Below are 22,464 nucleotides of genomic sequence, written 5' to 3'. Positions count from 1 at the left end.
TCAAATACAGTAATAATAATAATAATAATAATAATAATAATAATAATAATAATAATAATAATTGTAGATTAAATTATGGTGTTTGTATCCACCACAGCTAGACCAGTGAAAACTAGTCCATCAGTGTTCATTGAAACCATTGTTGCAAGAACATGTCACATCGAGTTTACAAATTATGCAAGTGGCTTCAATGATAGCCGTCAAGGTTTAAAACACTTATTTAAAAAAACATATATATATATATATATATATATGGACAGTTTTTATGTTTATATATGCAGCAGGGTTTCTTGAGAGATAAACTGGGCACAGAGTAAAAAACAAAACAGCACAAACCTGGTACTGTATGAGACAGACAGATTGTCTTTGCTTTCATTTTCTCATTTATGCCACACTTGTGAAGGGACACATTAACCAGTTCAAATAACACACAAGATACATTATAATGTAAAAAAACACATTTTAATGACATTAACAATTGAACTGTACTACAGTGTTTCAGCATCAACACGTTTTTAGCAACTATTAACATAAAATACACAGAGATCTACAGCACACAACATTCAATCTGGCTTTCTATGTTCATAGGTCCTCTTCATCAATAGAAAAAAGGGGGCACATACTATTCGATTAAGGTACATCTAAAACAAAGATACTGCAAAACTACAACAGTTTAAAATGCCAGCTTTGCAATATTTTTTCAAGCCAGTTAGAAAATGCTAATACAGTAAGAAATGATCAACTGACTAACGTCAGTCTACAGAAAGTGCTAGTACATCTACTGGCAGCAGATAAGGTTAACTTATATGAATCTACTGCTCATATACTATGTATACATTAAAAATGGATGGTGTGTAACTTATTTTGGTCAAACTCAAGTTTATTTACACTTCTTGGTAAAAATTTGATATAATTTAAACAAGGGTAAACAAAGCCAGAAAGGATACACAGTGAAAAAGTGAAAACCTATAGACATTTTTTAAATATTATTTTTACAAAGCAAAGGGATCTGTCAACTTTTCTGTTTATATATATATAGATATACTGTGTGTGTATATACAGACGCGCTCAAATTTGTTGGTACCCTTACAGCTCATTGAAATAAGGCTTCATTCCTACTGAAAAGTGATGAAATTAAAAGCTATTTTATCATGTATACTTGCATGCCTTTGGTATGTCATAGAATAAAGCAAAGAAGCTGTGAAAAGAGATGAATTATTGCTTATTCTACAAAGATATTCTAAAATGGCCTGGACACATTTGTTGGTACCCCTTAGAAAAGATAATAAATAATTGGATTATAGTGATATTTCAAACTAATTAGTTTCTTTAATTAGTATCACACATGTCTCCAATCTTGTAATCAGTCATTCAGCCTACTTAAATGGAGAAAAGTAGTCACTGTGATGTTTGGTACCATTGTGTGCACCACACTGAACATGGACCAGAGAAAGCAAAGGAGAGAGTTGTCTGAGGAGATCAGAAAGAAAATAATAGACAAGCATGGTAAAGGTAAAGGCTACAAGACCATCTCCAAGCAGCTTGATGTTCCTGTGACAACAGTTGCAAATATTATTAAGAAGTTTAAGGTCCATGGAACTGTAGCCAACCTCCCTGGGCGCGGCCGCAAGAGGAAAATCGACCCCAGATTGAACAGAAGGATAGTGCGAATGGTAGAAAAAGAACCAAGGATAACTGCCAAAGAGATACAAGCTGAACTCCAAGGTGAAGGTACGTCAGTTTCTGATCGCACCATCCGTCGCTTTTTGAGCGAAAGTGGGCTCCATGGAAGAAGACCCAGGAGGACTCCACTTTTGAAAGAAAAACATAAAAAAGCCAGACTGGAATTTGCTAAAATGCATATTGACAAGCCACAATCCTTCTGGGAGAATGTCCTTTGGACAGATGAGTCAAAACTGGAGCTTTTTGGCAAGTCACATCAGCTCTATGTTCACAGACGAAAAAATGAAGCTTTCAAAGAAAAGAACACCATACCTACAGTGAAACATGGAGGAGGCCCGGTTATGTTTTGGGGCTGCTTTGCTGCGCCTGGCACAGGGTGCCTTGAATCTGTGCAGGGCACAATGAAATCTCAAGACTATCAAGTCATTCTGGAGCGAAATGTACTGCCCAGTGTCAGAAAGCTCTGTCTCAGTCGCAGGTCATGGGTCCTCCAACAGGATAATGACCCAAACACACAGCTAAAAGCACCCAAGAATGGATAAGAACAAAACAATGGACTATTCTGAAGTGGCCTTCTATGAGTCCTGATCTGAATCCTATCGAACATCTATGGAAAGAGCTGAAACTTGCAGTCTGGAGAAGGCACCCATCAAACCTGAGACAGCTGGAGCAGTTTGCTCAGGAAGAGTGGGCCAAACTACCTGTTAACAGGTGCAGAAGTCTCATTGAGAGCTACAGAAAACATTTGATTGCAGTGATTGCCTCTAAAGGTTGTGCAACAAAATATTAGGTTAGCGGTCCCATCATTTTTGTCCATGCCATTTTCATTTGCTTTCTTATTTACAATATTGTGTTGAATAAAAAATCAAAAGCGAAGTCTGATTTCTATTAAATATGGAATAAACAATGGTGGATGCCAATTACTTTTGTCAGTTTCAAGTTATTTCAGAGAAAATTGTGCATTCTTCGTTTTTTGTGGAGGGGTACCAACAAATTTGAGCACGTCTGTGTGTGTATGTATATATATATATATATATATATATATATATATATATATATATATATATATATATATATATATATATATAATTTCTTTTTTCTTCTAAAATATGAATTCTTAGACAAGTGTTCTTTTATTTTATAACTGTAAATATAGTAACCAGATAAATATAGTGACCAGATGCTTTTGGCATTAGTGGTTAATATCAATTAATACAATAAAATATTTATTGCAGTGATCCAATACCATTTTTTACACTGTTCAAAAAAATAAAATAACCTTGCACTGGTCGCTTTTGATTCTTATTCAGGCCCTTCCTTCTCTGTTATATTTATCGTCTACACAGGCTTTAAAAAATAATATACAGGGACTTTTTGACAGCCTCTTTGTGCAAAAAATAACAAAATAATATATGGTTTTAAAGAAGTAAAAGTATAAAATGTTGCCAATGGCTAGAGGAAAACAGATACAAAACAAGGATTAAATCACATGTGGAGACATGGTGATTCCATCCCTTTGAAGGCCCACCACTGGGGTTATGTTGCTCCATTGACCAACTTTTTCTCGTCTTGCTCTGCCAGAAGTTTCCAATTCTGCCGATTCTTTCTGCAGCCTTCGAGTAATGGTGAACATGCCTCCGACAGCCCTGCCAGAGTCTGCAACAGAGAGATTTCAATACTCAAGAAACACTCCCAGCTAATGGAACTGAACTGGCATTCTTAAAGTAATGGTATCCCACATATGTGTCCCCAATGACCTAAACTGGGTATTTTGAAACAGTTCACCAAATAAACATGGCATAAGTTTATACCATACAAATATTCAAATGGATGGTGGTGAAATATCAAGCTCTCTTGGAAAAATGAAAAATAATCAGGAATAATACCAATCTCTGCACGCACATGGGGCTTTAGAATCAGAGACCCAAGGTCCAGATTTACTGCTTTTTCACATTTATAAAACACGTACAGTATGGCAATTTACCCTCTGCAATAAATCATGGTATACATACTCATTAAAATGTCTGCCCTCCAATGTACAAAAACATTCTCTATCTAACCAGCTTCAAACAAGAATATATTTGCACAAAAAAGTCCAGCAATGCAAATCCAATACTTGAATAGATTTGATCTAGTTGTCTATTTGTCAGCCTGATCAAAGACCATTGTAGAGTGTCTTATTTATAATTCCAGGAACAAACTGACAGAATGTAAGATACTTTTTTCTTCTATTTCTCCATCACAGGACAGACTGTTAGTAAACCTTAAAGAGCAACACAAACGAGAAGAAAAATGTAACACCTAATAACATACCTCGTATAGCTGTATGCAGATTGCATCAATGAAGCCCACCTGCATGCTGGGAATTTTATCCCTCTTATCTCTATTCATTAAATCCTGGAAAAGCGGGAAAGATTAAGAGAGAGGCGCAATAGGCTGTTTTTTATGTTTTTTATTTTTATTTTTTATCTAGAAACATACAACTTCTTGTCTGTATCTGCAAACTGCTTTGTAAACTAGACAACTATGGTTTGGTCAAATGAATATAAAATATTTTCAACAAAGGGCATATCAACACAGGCTCCAAGGTGACATCACCAAACCTGTTTAACATGTTCTATAGGCAACTTTTAAAGCAACTTGTTTAAGGGGCCATTGTTAAACAATTTTCCCCATGTAAAGAGTTCAAGAAGCAACGCCACATCAATTTTGATTCGACAAGCATGGTGACAAGTTTCCCAATTGAGTTGCTTCAGTAGTTGCCAGAAAAAGTTGCCTCAAAGTTGCCTCCTGTTTCATGACATTGGCAGATTCGAACCCAGGCCACCCGAGGTGAAAGGCTAGTCAATTAACCTCTTGTGCACTTCTGACAAAATGTTGTATATGTGTGGTAAAAAACAGCACGCCAAAAAAAGCTTGGTAAATTCTCTTTCAGTCAGTTAATTTCAAGGCCAGCTGGGTCGATACTGTTGTTTGTTTGAATGAAAGTGTGTGATACTTACAATAGGTTCTATGTTGAGCTCTTTTCTCTCCTTGTCTCCTTGCTCAAAAAATTCTGTAGCAACAAGCTCAGCTACCTACAAAATAAAACAAGGGATCGATTATTTTATGCATTGCATGTAAACAGCTTTTAGATGTTTACAGTCAACAGTAAACAAGACATGAGTTCTCACTGCAGGGGGTTCCCTTACATTGATCTGTCCTGATTTCCACGTACATCAAAACAGACACAAATTCAAATGGATTAAAAAAAACAGAATGGTGTATTTCCAGTATACTATTCTCCATTTGTAGCACATCAGATTCCAAGAAATCCGCCCCCCCCCCCCCCCCAAAAAAAAAGTTACATTATTAAATACTAAAATAATTAACTTTAATTGCTATTGCGTTTATTTGTAGAAAACTACATGGTGGAAATTCACAAAGGCTATACTCCAGTGTGTCATTAGCAATTTATTTTTTTCTTAACACCAAAAAACATACGTTATAAAATTAAAATTCATAGGTTCTTAATTATTCTGACATTGTTCATTCATGTTTTGGAACGTCAACTGGTGTTTCTCTCTAAAAAAAAAAAAAAACACTACCAATGCAGAATGAGTTATATTTAGTCTTGATCTGACTTTCTGGTGACTGCCAAGATTGGTACGCATTCAGTGTGACTGGCGGTCCAAGTAAAGAGGTTACTTGTATTATCCACTTCATTCCCTTTTACGGCCTAATTAAATAACATTTCAACACTGGCAACCAGGCATCATTCCAGGATCTGTTGATATGCAGTCCTTTTAAACCTGTTTTACTGTGAAAAAAAGACTTTTAAACAGCATGTCTAAAATAAACTTTGCGTGTGAAAATAAATTGGACCTGACGCGCCTGAGACGCGCTGAATAAATGGACTGCTAAGGGTTAATACTTGGTGGAAGCACCTTTGGCAGCAATTACAGCTGTGAGTCTGTTGGGATAGTTCTCTACCAACTTTGCACACCTAGATTTGGCAATATTTGACCATTCTTCTTTACAAAACTGTTTAAGCTCTGTCAAGTTCCTTGGGGAGTGTTGATGGACAGCAATCTTAAACTCATGCCATAAATTTTCGATTGGATTTAGGTCAGGGCTCTGATTGGGCCACTCAAGGACATTTACCTTTTTGTTCCTTAGTCACTCCCATTTTTGTTTTTGGATGTTTTTTGATATTTAATTGTATATTATATTATATTATAGGAGCCCAGGCTATGCCAGAATCGCAGTCTTTGATGGTGGAAGAGGACACGCTGTCTATAGCGGCCTCCTGGGGTGAGGGCTCCTTCCTCACGGAGATAGAGGAGGGAGAGGAACCGACGCTGTTGACTGAGGCGGAAGCTAGCTCCGAGGTTGCCTCGAAGGCTAGTTTGTCACCATTGTCCAGCTCCATGTCGGCATTGACGGGATGAGCTGCAACCTTGTTGCAGGTCCCCTGGGTGACTCCGACAGAGCCCTGCTGGTCTGCGCTCCTCTTGGGATCGACCAGTGTCAGTGCCGAGTGTGTTGAAGCAAGCCATTTGGCTTGCTTCATTGGAAGGCGCGGAAAAGCTGGGCCTGGCAGGATTTCCCCCGGTTGACTCCACCATTGCGGCCATAGTTAAGGCTCCGCTGGTGGGGGGATTGCCTAGGGACCTGATGTGCCTGAATCCTCAGTGCAGGGTTACAAAAACACACCTGAAGAGGGCCTATGCAGCGGAGGTACAGGTGACCCACCTGGCAGGTATTCTAACTGCGTATTTGGATGGCATGCTCACAGAGACCCCGCTTCCAGATCCGGTGGCCACTGAGATTTGCCTTCTTTTAAGCACGCTGCTCCAGATCTCTCGTCTTCAAGGGCAAGCCCTAGGCCGGCGCCTGGCAAGCCTGGTGGTGGCTCGCAGATAGCTGTGGCTGCCGTAGGCAAGGGTAGCAGTGTAGAGTAGTGGTAAGGGCTCTGGACTCTTGACCGGAGGGTCGTGGGTTCAATCCCAGGTGGGGGATACTGCTGCTGTACCCTTGAGCAAGGTACTTTACTTAGATTGCTCCAGTAAGAACCCAACTGTATAAATGGGTAATTGTATGTAAAAATAATGTGATATCTCGTAACAATTGTAAGTCACCCTGGATAAGGGCGTCTGCTAAGAAATTAATAATAATAATAAAAGGGTGCCCGACACGGATAAGGCAGCATTGTTGGAGGCACCGATATCCCTGTGACATTCCTTCAGGCCGGCTGAGGAGGAGATCTTGCAGCGCTCTCATCGAGAGCAAATGGCTGCAGGGAGAGGCAACCCTGAATAGCTGCTACTCTGTCGTCTGACAGGTATGCGCGCATCGTACTGGAGTCCAGCCGGAGCCCCAAGTACGTTGTGCACTGCACCGGTATAAGCCGACTCTTCGTATCGTTGATGGTGAGGCCCAGCCTTGCCAGGTGCTGTGTCACAATCGCCATGTGGGCCACTGCTCCCTCTCGCAACTGACAGCAAATCAGCCAGTCGTCGAGATAGTTCAGTACTCTGATCCCCTGCAACCGCAAGGGGGCCAGGACAGGGTCCATGCACTGTGAGAACGTTCTTATGCCAAAGTCATCTGACAAAAAAGCACGCACACAATCACAAAATAGCTTTAGATGTTTCAGCTTTATAACAGTAATTATATAAATCTCTTGCTTTCTTGTTTTCTTTGACATGGTTAAACTGGGCAGTAACATGAAGTGACAGCATGTAAAAAGTGAAACTGAATTCCCAAACACACCGTCTTTTCTTTTTTTTCTTTTATCTGCAACTGAAACCATTCTGTCCTGCTAAGAGCTGAATGTACTGTTTTAGACCCATTATAAAACGTGCATTGATCAGTTTCCATCAGTACAATTCAGGTGGTAGCAGCATGTGTAAATGACACATGCCAGAGGTCCATCGGTTAATAGAGGGTATCGAATCTTACAGGATCCGATATGACAGGTTCTACTGCATACGTTTGTATTTGAGACCTGTGTTGTCATGGAAGTGCAAGATGTATGGAATTATTTTGTTAGCTACAATTACTTTACATAGTTAAGTATGCATAGGTTTGTTCAGACTGCATTGTATAGTCCTACTAAAAGGTAATATGAAAACTGGCTGTGAATGCACAATTGTAACTATCTTTATCATGTCGATCACCACAATCTACATCCACAGTAAGTACTGAACAGCATACCATAAATAATGGTCGTGCACAGTTAGGTGAGCCAATGATATAAGCAGGTCAACATTACAAATATTTACAGTGTGGAATAACTTCTTGTAATATGTATCCATGTAACATTTCTTCATTATCCTGCATAATCATAATCACTAAGAGGACAGAACTATGATCTTATACCCCAAATAACTTGTACTAAGGAATTTCCAATTGGTCTAATTTCTCCTCTGTTATGTGTAAATAACAGATACAGATGATATATATGTACAATACAGAATATATTTGATAATGAGTATAAACAGTCAAAGTAGTCTCTTCTTGAAATTGTTAGGTTATGCCTAAAGAGTCTGTCTGCAATAACGTGCTAATCCTTACCCGTCGTTGAACTGGCCAAGGCTTTGTTATTGCAGAAATGTCACAGGCTGTCATCAACATTGACCTGAAGGAAATACAAAAACAGTATGTTAGTAACATATTTAAGTATCTCGGAAGAGTAGATCCCCATGAATGTACTGTACATGTAATAATTTAATTATGACATACAGTAAGTAAGTACAAATGGACAGGTTCCTCAGTATATATGCAGATTCCAATACTGTTAATAACTTGTGGTAAATATCCTAACTAAGCCTCCATTATATGCCTTCATTGTTTTTGTTTTGTTTTTTACATACCTTAGCAAGTCTCTGTGGTGTTCATCTTCCCACATAAACTGACGGTTCTTTGTAAGTTCAAAGAACTCCCCTCTTTTCCTGTAAAACAGCGGTATTGTCAGAGTTGGTTATTCTAAATGAGGTTTGTAAGATGCTACAGAATTAAATCTTAGTGTTGCCATGGTAACACTACGCAAGGGGAACAGAATTAGCTGTATTTTGTTTACTTGTTTCTTTTAACTGTTCGGCAGCGGTAACAAAACATCCATTTACCCACCAAAGGCTCTTTTAAGAGCGACCCAAATCTTTTTTAAAAAGCTGAAAATGTAAGATATTTTATTAAAACCATTTATTTTCAGAATGGGATAGGGTAGAAGGAGCAGAGAGCGATCAAAATGTCAAGTTTTGAATTGATTTGAATACTTACTGTTGTTTTTTTTCACTACTTTAATTAATCGTTGGTGTCCGATTCAGACTCATTCAATATCTCATGTACACTTCGGTTTCCCAAAAGGTCAACATTTACATAAATCTCGTCAGTCATGTTTATTGCGATAAATTCCTATAAAATCAGCACTCGGATATCCGTTACTCAGATACATGTCAGTCGCATTTCACCGTCCTTGTATTAAGAATAAAATCAGTCCCCATTATATATATGTAATATGGAAGGGTGGTGGGCAATTCACTGACACACATGGGAAACAGAAGGTTTAATTGAAAACACCGCACTGGTGCCCAGTTTTATTATTTTCTATATTTTCTGTTAGCCCGCAGAGGACACTGTTGTCCGTGGCCTGAATACTGGCAACGGTAAACAGGACCACAGAAATACCAATGCTGGTAAACTGTTAATACTGGTGCACACACAGGTGCTCAGAAATAATAAATAACAAAAGGCAAAAGTAAAGGAAAAATAAAACACAGTAATAAAACTACAAAATAAAGGTGCTGCTCACACAGTGCCCCCACTGCCGCTAAGCCGGTCAGCTAGGATTGCCGTCCTACGCTGTTATGCACTATACTCGGGTGGGCAAGGTTCCCCTTCTATTCATACACGTTCCCTCAGATACGTAACAATTTATTTTCTATATTATTTTCTTTCTCTAGGCTGGTTGTCTTCCTCAGCCGTGCTTGCCTATTTTGGTCACTCGTTCCAACCACTGGCGTTCCTGCCTGGTCCATGTTTACACTGGTCTTCTCAGTCAGCGTCTCTGTGTATTCCCAATCACGGCCACCTGAATGCATAACCAAGCGCAGTGCTTATGGGCCGAGCAATCCGCCAAGGCCCGCCTCTCAGCCACTCAGAGAGAGGAAAAGCCAACACAGCTTCTTCCCCACCTCTCCATGTCACTGCCATGACTGCCAGGCGGATCTACGAGGCTGCTGACCCCTTCCTGCAGTACCACGCATGCACCAGACAGTCAGCACAGACCTCCCGGTACACTAACAAATGAATGCACTTACTCGTCACACGTGATTTCCGACTCCGTCACCAGTTTTTTGATACAAAGCCCATCTCTTCAATGTTACAATTTATCTGAATATCCATCACAGTCCGTGTTTTTTTTTTTTTTTAATTCTCTAATGCCAAATCAGTCTGTCTTATATTGTGCAGTTACACAGTGCTTCCTCCAGTTTCACCTGATGAAAATGCAGCCAAAACAAAGTGAACGAGACAAGCTAGGGTAATGTTACAGTTAATGTGTCGTCTCTTTAGTTTTGGCAAATTATATATTCAGAATCATATTGTTCTGAATTAAAATACTACTTCTGTTAAAAATATAGTACTGTACCAATAAAACCAATATAGTAAATCTAAATGGAAGCCTACTTATTTTAAAACACAGTCCTTTCAGATATGTATTTTTGATATTGCCCGTTTTTCAGGGAACACAAAAAAGATACAAGGGCTGGAATGGGCCAAAATGAAATAATCAGATATGCGTCACACGTGTTTATAACTGTCAAAAGTCAAAATTTATTAGGGTTGGTTATGTGAGTGCTGACTGTATGTCTGCCTTTGTTATTCAAAATTCTAGTGGCGTATGCATATCTACCAGTGATTTGTCCCTTTTTGAAAGTGCTGACCCATAGCGATATTATCAACACCCCCATGTAACCTGTATTGACCAATCAGGATAGAGTATATAAAATATATTTATTGTAACAACCTCGAGAGGTGGCGGGAATCTCGGCGGACCCCCGTGATGGACAGGTGGCGAGGACGCTGATTGGGCAGAGGGGAAAGGCTGCCAAGAGGTCTCCTCCAAACGGGTCTGAGAATCGAGAGGGGGCAGGCCAGCATATGGGAGGGGAGGCCAGTTCAGGCGAGGGGGGGGGGGCAGCTGCCGTTCACAATGGATCCAGAGAAGGAGCCCCGGAGGGGTAAGAGGGCACGCCAACTCCCTCGGAGGTTCTGGGAGTAAGTGCGACAGTGACTGGGACAGTTCACTGTTTAGAGGGGGCGGAAATCTCGGAGGACCTCCGTGATGGACAGATGGTGAGGAAACTGCTTGGGTGGAGGGGAAAGGCTGCCAAGAGGTATCCTCCAACCGGGTCTGAGAAGCGAGAGGGGGCGGGCCAGCATATAAGAGCGGCGGGAATGACGCGAGGAGGGGGAGAGAGAGAGACGACAGCCAAACTGATAGGAGTGAGGAGATAGGAAGAGAGCAAGAGAATCACCCACTACCTGTTGGGACAAGGGAGCGACTGACAGAGGGAAGGAGCTGGACTGGACTCCGAGTGACGAGCCAGAGGAGCTACAGCTGCGGGGCAGTATGTGTGTGCGTGTGCGTGCGTGTCTTGACCCCCCCCCCCTCCCATACTTCTGCCTACCCTGTGCTCTTTCACCACTCTATCCTTTATTCTAAATAAATACGGACCGGAACTCAAAAATGTTACTATATATATACAAGTTCAAGTTAAACATTGTTTTGTTTAATCCCAAAATAAATTAAACGTAAAGTTAACTATGCATTTTGTACTTTTTTTTCCATTCCTTGCCATTGCCATTTCTTCACAGTAAACAGTGGCCATCGACATGTTTTCATAAAGTAGTAACTGAAATTTAACTTTAAATAAAATAAGGTGGAAATTGTGTTGTAAAATGAAGGGGTTCTCGTTTATTACATTCCACATAACAGACAGTTGCAACAAAAATATACGACATATCAAATCTATATAAAAATCACTATTTTAACATTTCCAGCAAGTAGAGCACTGTTAAGTGAGGCATTTCAGAATGACGTGCTTGCTTTTTTTCTGTCCCATGAGATTCTGGTTCGCTCTTGAACAGCACAACACATTTTTGATCCAGATGGCCTTCCATTGAGATCACTATGCATGCGCATGCATAATATGGTTTGTTTAATTTTTGCTGTCTAAAACTTTTAAGTAGAGGCTCAAGAGCTGCTGTGTTGATCCTATGTTTTTCTTTTTTATATATATACTGATACTTAACAATAAATGTCCCCACTCCAGTTGTTTAGCACAAACTATATTAATCTATGTAAATACTTGTTGCATGGAGTGTTGCATGGAGTATGGCAGCGGTTCTCAAACTGGGGGGTGCGGACTGTATCCTGGAGGAGCGTTAGAAGGTTCAGGGTTTTTTCAAAATTTTTTTATAATGACGTTAAGTGCCACAAACAAGAGGAAGGGGGGCGCGGCCCAAAAATAACTGCTGGCATATGGTATACAATAGCTTCTACAGTCAGAAAGGTAAATACAGTGCCTACAGTATGAATAACAAATCTAAACAAAGATATGGAAATCTTGTTTATACTGTAGCTAATCCAGAAACTAATGTTTGCCATGTTTAGTCTCAATTAGTCATATTACTTTGTCATGCTCTCAGTATTGCACAGAACCTGTATTTTGTGTGCTACCTATTATATACTCTCAGTATTGTACAGAACCAGTATTTTGTGTGCTACCTATTAGTTACTATACTGCAGAATGACGTGGGCTCAGGTTTTATGTGTGTTAGTTGCAACAAAATGCAAGACCAAATGTGCCCAGCTGCCAAATAGAAATAGGAACATTCCCAGCAACCTACTGTTCAAACCACCTGCACCTGTCACTTGTTACTTACTTCATGTAGAGGGCTAGGTCTGTGGCAAGAATAGCTCTCTCAATCATCTTCAGTGTGGTTCTGTACTCCTCTAGGGAAAGGCCACTCAAAATCTGGTTTCCCTAAAACAACAAGGGGTGGTGGGGCAGGGTTTGTTTTAGTCAATAAGAGACAGGTTAACACACATATAGCCACATAGATAATACTCGAGTAATCTAAAATGAAATACTAAAAACACAAACTCTGTATTGTCCTTGAAAAAGCTTGGAGATAAAAGTAATTTGGTAAGCTATAACTGAGCCATCAGTGCAAGAACGATAAACTGAGAAAACTGTGCTGAAACTTTCAGACTGTCTGTGATTGTAACAGAAGTAAACAGATACTGTAGGCTAGAACAGATTTATTGTGGGGGTTTTTTGTGAAAAGAAAATCTCTTAAAACTAGTAGCAAACAACTCTGACGGTTATTGAGAACCCATGTGTTTATATAAGGTGTTTGTTAGCACCGTTAACATTTAACAGTTTTCTTTTCCTTTCACCAAAAAAAAGGAGTAAATTGCATTTTGATGCAAATACCTTCAGAAATCAGGCCGTTTATACCTTAACTCAGTTCAATGCCAATTTTTTAAGCCACCCATAAACATACCATAGTATTCTATAGTAGTGGCAAAAACACTATACAGAAGTTTTTTCTTTAAAATAAAAAAAAAAGATTACAAAAACAACTCGATTTTTTGATATTTTCTATAGATGTACAGTATATGTAGATAACCCATGTTTCTACATTTTTATACATTACACTTTTTTTCTGTATATTTTTATAAATATCTAGATTTCTGGAGGATCTTTTTTTTTTTATAAAGGTTATTATGTAACTTCTACAGATTAATTTAAAAACAGGCTTTAACGGTTATAACACTTCCTGGAAAACCTGTGTATGTAACCCCCTCACACTACATAACATTTAATATGTGATAACGTTGAAATAAATGTTTAGAGTAACCTGAGCCTGATAAGGGGTCAGAAAACCTCCTACCACTCAAATGCAGTCCTTGTCAATAACTTCAGTTTGTCTTGAGTATCACCAGCTGTTCTACTTTGAAGCACCTGATCCTCCATTCACAGTCTGGTCAGGCAGAAGGCCCGTGCTCCCAAACCAAAACAAATTTAACCACAGAACTGCCGACCTCAATGATGAACACTGATTAAGCATTTATTAATTTATTTAGGATTTCTGTTTAATTTAGGAGTGAATGGGGTGTAATTTGCACATGTGACACATTTTACTTGAGATTATTTCTACCTGTTTCTAAATAAATATGTATTACCACTGAAAAAGTGACGCCTGCAGAGACTGTAACCAGGCATTTTTTGGCAGCGTGAATTCACAACGTGGCCATCTTAAATGGTGTGACATGGGGACTGATGAAGACTTCTCAGATGTTGAAGCACAATTTCATACCTGTATTTGTATAGTTCTAACTTAATTGTTACTACAGCATGATAGATCCCCCTTTATTAGTTTCATATTAAATAAAGATGCAGACAGAAAATAATGTTGTATTGTGAAAATAAAACCCTCTACAGTGACTGGGGGGTCCAGGGTAAACTGTAACATAGCTTTACTTCAGTTATTCAAGGCATTGTGCATTTAAAAGCTTATGCCTCTTTACAGTAATATGGACTCAGTATAATTGAGACTTACAGGACTGTTGAGTATCATCAGGCACTGGTCAAAGTGGTGATGCTCCATTGTGGAGTGACAGTAGAGCTGAGCAAGAGGGTGCTCACTCCTGTTTGAATACATTAAATACATGAATATGTTACAATAGGTGTATTTCTCAACACCTTCTGCTGTTGTTTTTAGTAAAATAAAATATTTTACTTTTACAATTAAGAGTCATTCAGAAATGAATAGAAAAGTATAAAACAAAATACCATTGCTTACTGATAAGTATTTTAAAAAACACCTGTTGAAAAGCTGAAGGATAGGGCTTATTTACAAAGCTTTTACTCACAAGTTATTTAAAGAATTACTTCAAGGACTGTCTTTTAAGAAACACATTCTTTGAAGAACGGGAATTACCTCCCTCTCAAATAGTTTAAAAAAAGTGTTTCGTATAATCGTAAAAACACAACAACAACAACAACAACAAAAAATAGTCCTAAAAACATTCCTAAACAGTCCTTAAAGTTGTGACTAGGTCTCATTTGTAACATTTATTTTGTAGTGTATTAACATTGCCCTGTTCATAATCCTTTTGAATGTTGTTTCTTTCATAAAATTAATAAAATACAGTTTGATATTCATTAAATTGTTGACTTAAGAGCAGTTTTGTACTCTGCTTGTGTGTGTTAGTTTTACACTTTAAAAACTATTTGACAAAACAAATGTACCACTCAAAATAATTCTCATTGCTTCAATTAAAGCATTGTGAATTATAAAAGAAATACACAACTTTACAGTTGTAATTTATAAGGGAGCTCATCTGAAATAAGTATGTATTCCTCTTGTTGACTTTTATTAATTTAATTTACTGTTCATTCTTGTCCGGAACATCTTAATTATCAGACTTCTTTTATATTGCTGTTCAACTGAGATAGGAAAGGAAATCAAATTTAGAGACGTCTAACAATAAACTTTTAATTAATTCCAGACATATTGTATTAAATGTGAGATTTTCTGATGTCTGAAATCAAATTCACTTTTAATTTGAGAACAGCTGAGTTATAAGTGGGTCATTGCCCTTGCTTCCTTAATAATAACAATAAAAAACCCTACATCTTAAATATTGCACTGTTTACTGCCTGCACACTTTATTAGAGTTGATTTGGCCTTGCCTTATGCGACTCGTGTTCTACTGGTGTACCCTTGTTACCTTGATTACTCTAGAAGGCTGAATAAATGTAGTTTACTTCAGCACTGTTGAGGATCAAGTTGGCCTGACAATGCTGCACGTGATGGCTACTTTCAAGACAATAATGTAACCATCCACTAAGCAAAAGTTGTACACAAATAGTTTGAGGAGCATAAGAGAGACCAGGCATATTCCACAGCCACCACTGATCTCAATACAAAGGAGCATGTTTGGGATAAACTTGTATGACGCATTCTTCATCACAATCCTCTGCCTACCTCTCAGCACCAATTGATAAACATTATGACTGAATGGATTAACATCCTAGCACCTTGTGGTCACATGGTCAAGGATGGGATCAGGACAATTGGTGGCCAGGTAATGTATAACTTTAAAGTGCAACCACTATTTATTATGCAGTGATAAGAAGTGCTCATTATTAATTAATGAAAGGCATCTGGAAGTCAGTCCAATATAACTGTGAGCTGAATTGTAATGCTATCTTCCACAGCTGTCCTCACAGTTGTCCTCCCGCAACTCATCATAAGAAATCTTGTAATTGGAGACATATTTAAGAAAAGAAACATAAAATCTGTCTTTAGCATTATATATATATATATATATTTGTCCTTAACAACGCTGTAGCACTGTATTAGGATTTGCACATAAGTAAACAGGTCAATGGTACTGTATAAGATATTAATATTAGCATCTAATTTCACATTATAATATATAGTGGAGTGGTCACTGATATTAGTGTGGTTCAACCATCAGTAATTTCTTTGTATAGCATGACTTTTATCATATGGAAATTACATTACAATATGAATTCCAATGGCATTTTTCTCTTAACCCACAATACATTTGAATTACACAGCGCAGCAGTGTGATAAATAAAAGCTGGTATTCACCAATTGAGATCAGAGTGGCTAAGGGAAAACCACTTGTGGCAAATTCATAAGGGTGTTGATTCTATATTACCTTTGTATGTAGGAGTTATTTACTCCTCTGTGATCCAGGTCATGGCATAATGTTGCTATCATCAAGGCTAACATCTCCAGATCATTTAGCTTATTCTAAATATGAAAAAAGGAAGAAAAAATGCTGCTTCCAATTACTAGCATAAATATACAACATGATAAAATACATGAGATTTCCACTTGTGCATAATGAAATATTGGCAGCTGTCACAATGGTCTATAAATCACCAGTGCCTAGCAGTACTAGCCTGTTTAATGCACTTTGATCTGCATGTTTTTGTTTCAATCCTGTATCTTGTTTAATGTTGTGCCCTACAGCACTGCAGTGAACTGGGTCACACAGGGAAGGTAAGTGAGATTTAACATCTAATTTTCATGTGCCTTCACACATGACAGCTCATTCTAGATTCTGTAAAAACCTTCGTAAAAAATCAAATATATGTAAGAAGTAGTAACAAAGAGGAAGAGAGTTGTTACTACTTCTATGTTCTGCTATGGTTCTGACAGTAAGCGTCACAATCACAGTTAAAACTATAATCAAATCCAGGGTGTCAAGGTTGTGCTACGAAATCCAGAGAACTTAGGAGCACATCAACAGTTTTTTTTATTCTTTTTGGAGAAACGGTAGTGCGTCATGCTTTAAAAAACATACAAAACATACCTGAATCCTTCCAGATTTAAGAACAGCAAACATACACTGTGATGTGTTGAATGCATGTCTCCAATTGTGATAAGCAATATTCTTTCGGTAATTCTTTTTCACACTGAGAACCCACTGACAAAGACCCTGCCAGGAAAGATGAAAACATACTCCATTAATCTTAGAGCTAGGAATACAAGCCTATATCATTTAGCAGTCAAACAATCAATGTCCCGGGTAAAGTTAAATAGTGGAGTACAGTCATCACACACGTAGATATTGCAATGCTGACAAAAGGCTGGGTCAGTAACTTTATAATGCCTGTTCTGCCAGTACTATTTCTTTAGAGTCTATCGCTTTATTTCAACTTTTATAGATTACCAACATTTGAAATTGTTTCCAAAATACTATCGTTTTCTTTGAAAACTTCCTCTTTGTACTAAATATTACCATGGTACACAACAATATGCAAATGGGACCTGAAGGATGTGACTCAAACAATACAGAACATGCTGTAATTTTTATAAACGGTTTCAATTTATAGTTTTCGAACTTTGCGATACTTGCACACACAAGCAAAAGCAAGCAATGCAAGGTATGCCAGTAATATAAATATCCTCTGCCAAAGATGTAAGTTACACATTAAAAGTGTTGGTATCATAACAAGTAGGTCCCCATTAATGACATCCACAGTAGATTATTTGAATGTACAGAGCAGTGTATGACACATTTACAATAGAATGTGAGGATGATGAACAGATGTGTGTTGATGAGTCTTAGCAGCAGTTGTGATCTTTGGTAAATAATTACACTACCTCTTCAAGTCACTTTATATTAGGTTAAGCAAGTATAAAATAGGGTTATTATATGAGAACACATTACCAGGAACAATAGATAATTCAGTCTGAATCACGCACATTTCTTAATTAATGGGTCTGAATGACTAGTTTCTCTTACAGTTTATTAAGTTACTCAGAGTTCCGGTAACTCGTATTCTCAAAGCAGAATTATTTAGTAACTAAATACTGTGTCCTTTGTGGTTGTCATTACATTTTTAATATACCTTCAAAGGCTCAGCAGCAGTTCAGATGAGACAGCAGATTAATTCAGTTTCATCTTAACCCCAAACCTTTTGAGTGGAGAACGTCTCTAATACAAGCCTATCCTTATTTGAAAGGGGTACTTGGCTGTACCTTCAATGAATTATCCTTTTAAATACCACAAGAGTTTTTAATCAGACACCAAACTCAAAAATCAGGAAGTAATACAGCGTCTTTATTAGGGGTTTACTTTGGCAGGGTTGATGTGTTCTTTAATTGCTCGTACCTCATACTTCATCTGGAAATTTTGCACAAGGTTAAGGTCCATAAACATCCGGATTGTGGCCAGGGTTGTTTCCATGTCTGATAGCTCAAAGTCGCTGAAGCTGAAGTCAAGCAGCTTGAGGGACTGTGCTGAGGGCACCTTGGCAGCCTTTGAAGAGAAAACAAGGAGTCTGAAGAAGGAATCAAGAGCAGCACCAAACAGCTTTAAAATCATTCAGGTAATAATATTTTTTTAGAGTTAGCTTGGGGACGGTTTAGCCTGCTCAATGCAAATTCAGTTTAAATCTATACATATGTTATACAGATAATAGTTTACTTGTGTGACCCACTCCTTATACAGCCTTGTGCTTCAGTCTGTGCAACTGCTTTGCATCTGAAAATTGTGCCTTTTATTATATTATGTGGTCAGTCTCAGTGTAGTTTTCAGCTACATGGGGTGTAGGGAAATGCGAGTCTAAAATTGATGCAATGCTGTCTTAATCTGTATAAGTAGCATTCAGCTGCAGCAAGTAAGCTGATTGCAGCAATAGCATATGCATTTATACATAGCTTCTGATATAGGCAGAGGAAGGCCCAAAGGAAACTAGTTACTGAAAACAAAAACATATTTGCATGTTGACGATGTGTCAAAACAGCTGTCTGAAGAAAAGCCACGCTGTAATGCCCTAGGCTTTAAAATAGCTGTTACATATTTCAATATATTGAAATGTCATATCTGTAAGTGTAGTATACCAATAACACTGTGTGGGTCATAAACCACATGAGATGGAGAAAAGGGTTCCAGGTTAAGTACTGAATACTGTGTAAATAAAAAAGAAGAGTGGTCTGAAGGTGGTAGAAATGCCCATTTTGATTACCTTCAAGCTATTTTTTTCTCTATGTGGAGGATGACTAATGAAAAAAATAAATAAATGTGGTTTCATGGCCTTTCTATTTTTAATAAAAACCATTAATTGAATTTGTTATTCTATTTTGCTATACCAGAGGCTGAAGATGCCATCTACTTCTTCAAGCATAAAGTGAAACATGCCTTTTGGCTGACTGCGTGACATACTGTGCAGGGGCAAACAGGTTTCATACTTTATGTGTGTCTTCTTTGGAATTCTGAGCCTGTTTGTTTCCTCTGCACCCAATCTCTCACAAAAGCGTCAAAGAAAAACATGAGAAATCTGCCCCTTAACTGACAGAAATAGTATGTGTTTTGTTCACCCATCCTAACGACTCATATGACAATATCCAGCATTCTATTACCTAGACTCAGCACAGACAGGTCAAAGAGACAGATGGTGCGCAGAGGTTTAATGGCGCCTAATGCAGCATACAGTTATATATATACATATATATATATATATATATATATATATATATATATATATATATATATATATATATATAAGTGACAGTGTAATGTACCATCACACTATTCTCTACCACACTACCCATCTATAACCACACAGAGAAAAAGCATGTACTCATTTTGTTCTTTTGATGTCTCCAGGGAGACTTATGATGCCCTGAACAAAAAGGAAAAGGAAAACAAATGGTGGCGTAACCAAAGAAGGGGAGTGGGGTCTGCCATCTGCTTCCCAATGCACTGCTGGAACCAAAGGGAATTTACAGGGTCTGACATTTTATGGCCATTCATGGTCATTTACAGAACATAAGAGTAGGAATTACCTGGGCGCCTCTGTTCACACAAGAATGAAGGGAACTGCTGAAATTGTGTATAATAGTCCTTCATGGTTGCTACGGTCACCCCTGCTGAGTAGTTTTAGTTCACACCTACAGATTTTGTTTCCAGTATGAAATCATTACATACACTTCACCATAGATATAAATAACACATTACAAGTGTCAGTAACATAAAAAAGTTGGTTACCATGGTGTGAAATTTAATATCTGAAGAAACGATGATGCACAGGTCCATGAACATGGATAAAGATTCACAACCCTTCAATAGCTTGACTAAAAGTGGGTCACCATAACCTAGCCTATGCAGGATTTAAACTAATTTCCGTTGATCAAAGATCAGCATATAATAAGGCAACATGTGAATCATATATCTATGACATCCATTGAAGCTTGTGAGCTCCAGGCTTTGAGATACATTCTCCAGACGCTGCACATACTGTATACATATGCAATCAGTCAAAACAGCCTTCAAGTGGATTTATGTGACAGCACATACAGAACTAACTCTTAGCAGACTTCCAAAGCACGCAACATTTCAACAATTTTGAAAGCTGTACTTTCACACTGCATCTTGAAACTAGAAAGACATGCTGTGCTTTGGTAGCAGGGCTAATTGCCTGTAATGTCCTTATCATATGTCCTTTCACTGCTTAGTTACAACAAGTCCAAGCTGTGCAAGGTCATGTTACATAAGAGACAAAGGGTTTCATTATTACTCCCCCACGTTATGACTCATAATGCAATCCTGAAATCAAAACAACTCTGTAATGGTGATGCATGACTGTCTTTGTGTTTGTATGCAAGTTAGTAAGAATGTTAATATGTGCATATACTGTATGTAAGGTTTGAGTCATTTCCCAGACTTTTCAACAACTACATGTTTGAAAGCACCGGAGACAGTGCCAGGAACCACATCTCACACTCACACTGGCAAACAACTTACATTCTATTTTAGAAAACAGAACTTGGATTGTTGTGTAAGGTTAGGTGTCTGTTTTTTTACAGGGCAAGGTTTGCCTATTCTTATTGAAGAGTGTGGTACTATTGAGATGCTATTACAGAAGTCCTAGTCCTTGAAATATTTTTAAACAGTGTTTTTGTTATAGCCATATTTCATAGCTTATCTGGCTGTGTTCTAATAGCTACTGATCAAAGTAATACCTTACTTGGGTGATACAATAAAATGAGTTGTGGCATTCTCATTGAGGATAAATGTTTGCCCCTCTTACTATCTTACTCATAGCTATTTTTCCAACCATTGCTAAGCCATCAGTGCTACACTGTACACAATGCATCTAAACCTGCAGTCGGAATAAAATGAGCAAATATCTGTAACATGTAGGCAGATATGATTTATGATTATCTATGCTAGAAAAGTTAATAAAGCTGATTTTACCGCTGTTACCTGCAGCTCCCTGGTTTCCTCCTCGGAAGCTGAAGCGTGATATGAGAGAACCTGCAATATAACAGACAAAAAGGCAATAAACTAGATGCAGCAGTGTTCTACAAAAAAACAGACACACATGAGTGGCCTTAAAAAAGTGTACTGTTGTAAATTGACAGGGTCATTGTGCACCTTACCGGTTAAGCCCTCCTCACATCAAGCATTGAAAGTGAGCAAAACAAATCTGGAATATACTGATATCCATAGGAACAGCAACACCAGCTGTGATATGAAGTCAGTGAGCAAATTTTGAAATATATTCTCGCTTCACTCGCCACGTCTGCTGCGAGGAGGGTTTTTAACTAGGCATTTACCTATACCCCTTCTAACACTGAGGAACATTTCCAAAGCATGGGGAAATCACTTTTTTAAATCACTAATCATTATTTGGTGTTTATTCTGTATTGAAACAAGTATTTAATGAAAAAGTTGATGAGCCCGGCATATATCAACAACATGTACAGAATAGTATAGATCGAGAATTAGCATTTAAATGTTTAATCAGAATATATGAAAAAATGTAAGTGTGACATACAGACAGATGGGTGAACAGACAGACATACACCTGCCTATATATATATATATATATATATATATATATATATATATATATATATATATATATATATATATATCCACAATCTAGTACTTAAGTTAAATAATGTGAATACCAAGTTTCATGCTAATTGGATAAGCAATCTCCAGATTTGTATGAAGTGTGACAAAGTACAGACATATGACCGCCTCCACTATACCCCCTTTGCAGGGGATTTAATCCCCAGTGGACGAAAATAATAGTGGTAAATTACAGACTGAAGTAAACACTTCATTTGTTTATTGTTAGTTTTGTTTTACCATGCTTTACCATACTTCTGTGTGGTTTACCAGAATATGCTTTTCCTTGTAAACTGCAGAAAGCTTTACAAGGGTGT

The 22,464-nt window shown here is 38.0% G+C and overlaps 1 protein-coding gene across 3 annotated transcripts in view; it reads right to left on the bottom strand.

Annotated features, from left to right (window-relative positions):
• Nucleotides 1-2,756: 2,756 nt before the first annotated feature.
• LOC117409346 (cGMP-specific 3',5'-cyclic phosphodiesterase-like) overlaps nt 2,757-22,464 on the bottom strand; it is a 93,586-nt gene continuing 73,878 nt past the window's right edge. For 2 of the 3 annotated variants that reach the window (XM_034015260.2, XM_034015258.3), the window contains exons 11-21: nt 21,485-21,544; nt 18,398-18,544; nt 17,093-17,218; nt 16,433-16,527; nt 14,299-14,386; nt 12,616-12,716; nt 8,541-8,618; nt 8,242-8,305; nt 4,686-4,760; nt 3,997-4,080; nt 2,757-3,339 (exon numbers count right to left, since the gene is read on the bottom strand). In XM_034015260.2, coding sequence (XP_033871151.1) covers nt 3,220-3,339; nt 3,997-4,080; nt 4,686-4,760; nt 8,242-8,305; nt 8,541-8,618; nt 12,616-12,716; nt 14,299-14,386; nt 16,433-16,527; nt 17,093-17,218; nt 18,398-18,544; nt 21,485-21,544 — 1,038 coding nt within the window. In that variant the 3' untranslated portion in view covers nt 2,757-3,219. The remainder of the gene's footprint in view (nt 3,340-3,996; nt 4,081-4,685; nt 4,761-8,241; nt 8,306-8,540; nt 8,619-12,615; nt 12,717-14,298; nt 14,387-16,432; nt 16,528-17,092; nt 17,219-18,397; nt 18,545-21,484; nt 21,545-22,464) is intronic. The other variant, XM_034015259.3, reaches the window with a different exon arrangement.

The sequence above is a fragment of the Acipenser ruthenus genome, chromosome 2 (genome assembly GCF_902713425.1).
Source record: "Acipenser ruthenus chromosome 2, fAciRut3.2 maternal haplotype, whole genome shotgun sequence".
Lineage (NCBI taxonomy): Eukaryota > Metazoa > Chordata > Actinopteri > Acipenseriformes > Acipenseridae > Acipenser > Acipenser ruthenus.
This window is presented reverse-complemented; position numbering and strand designations above follow the sequence as displayed.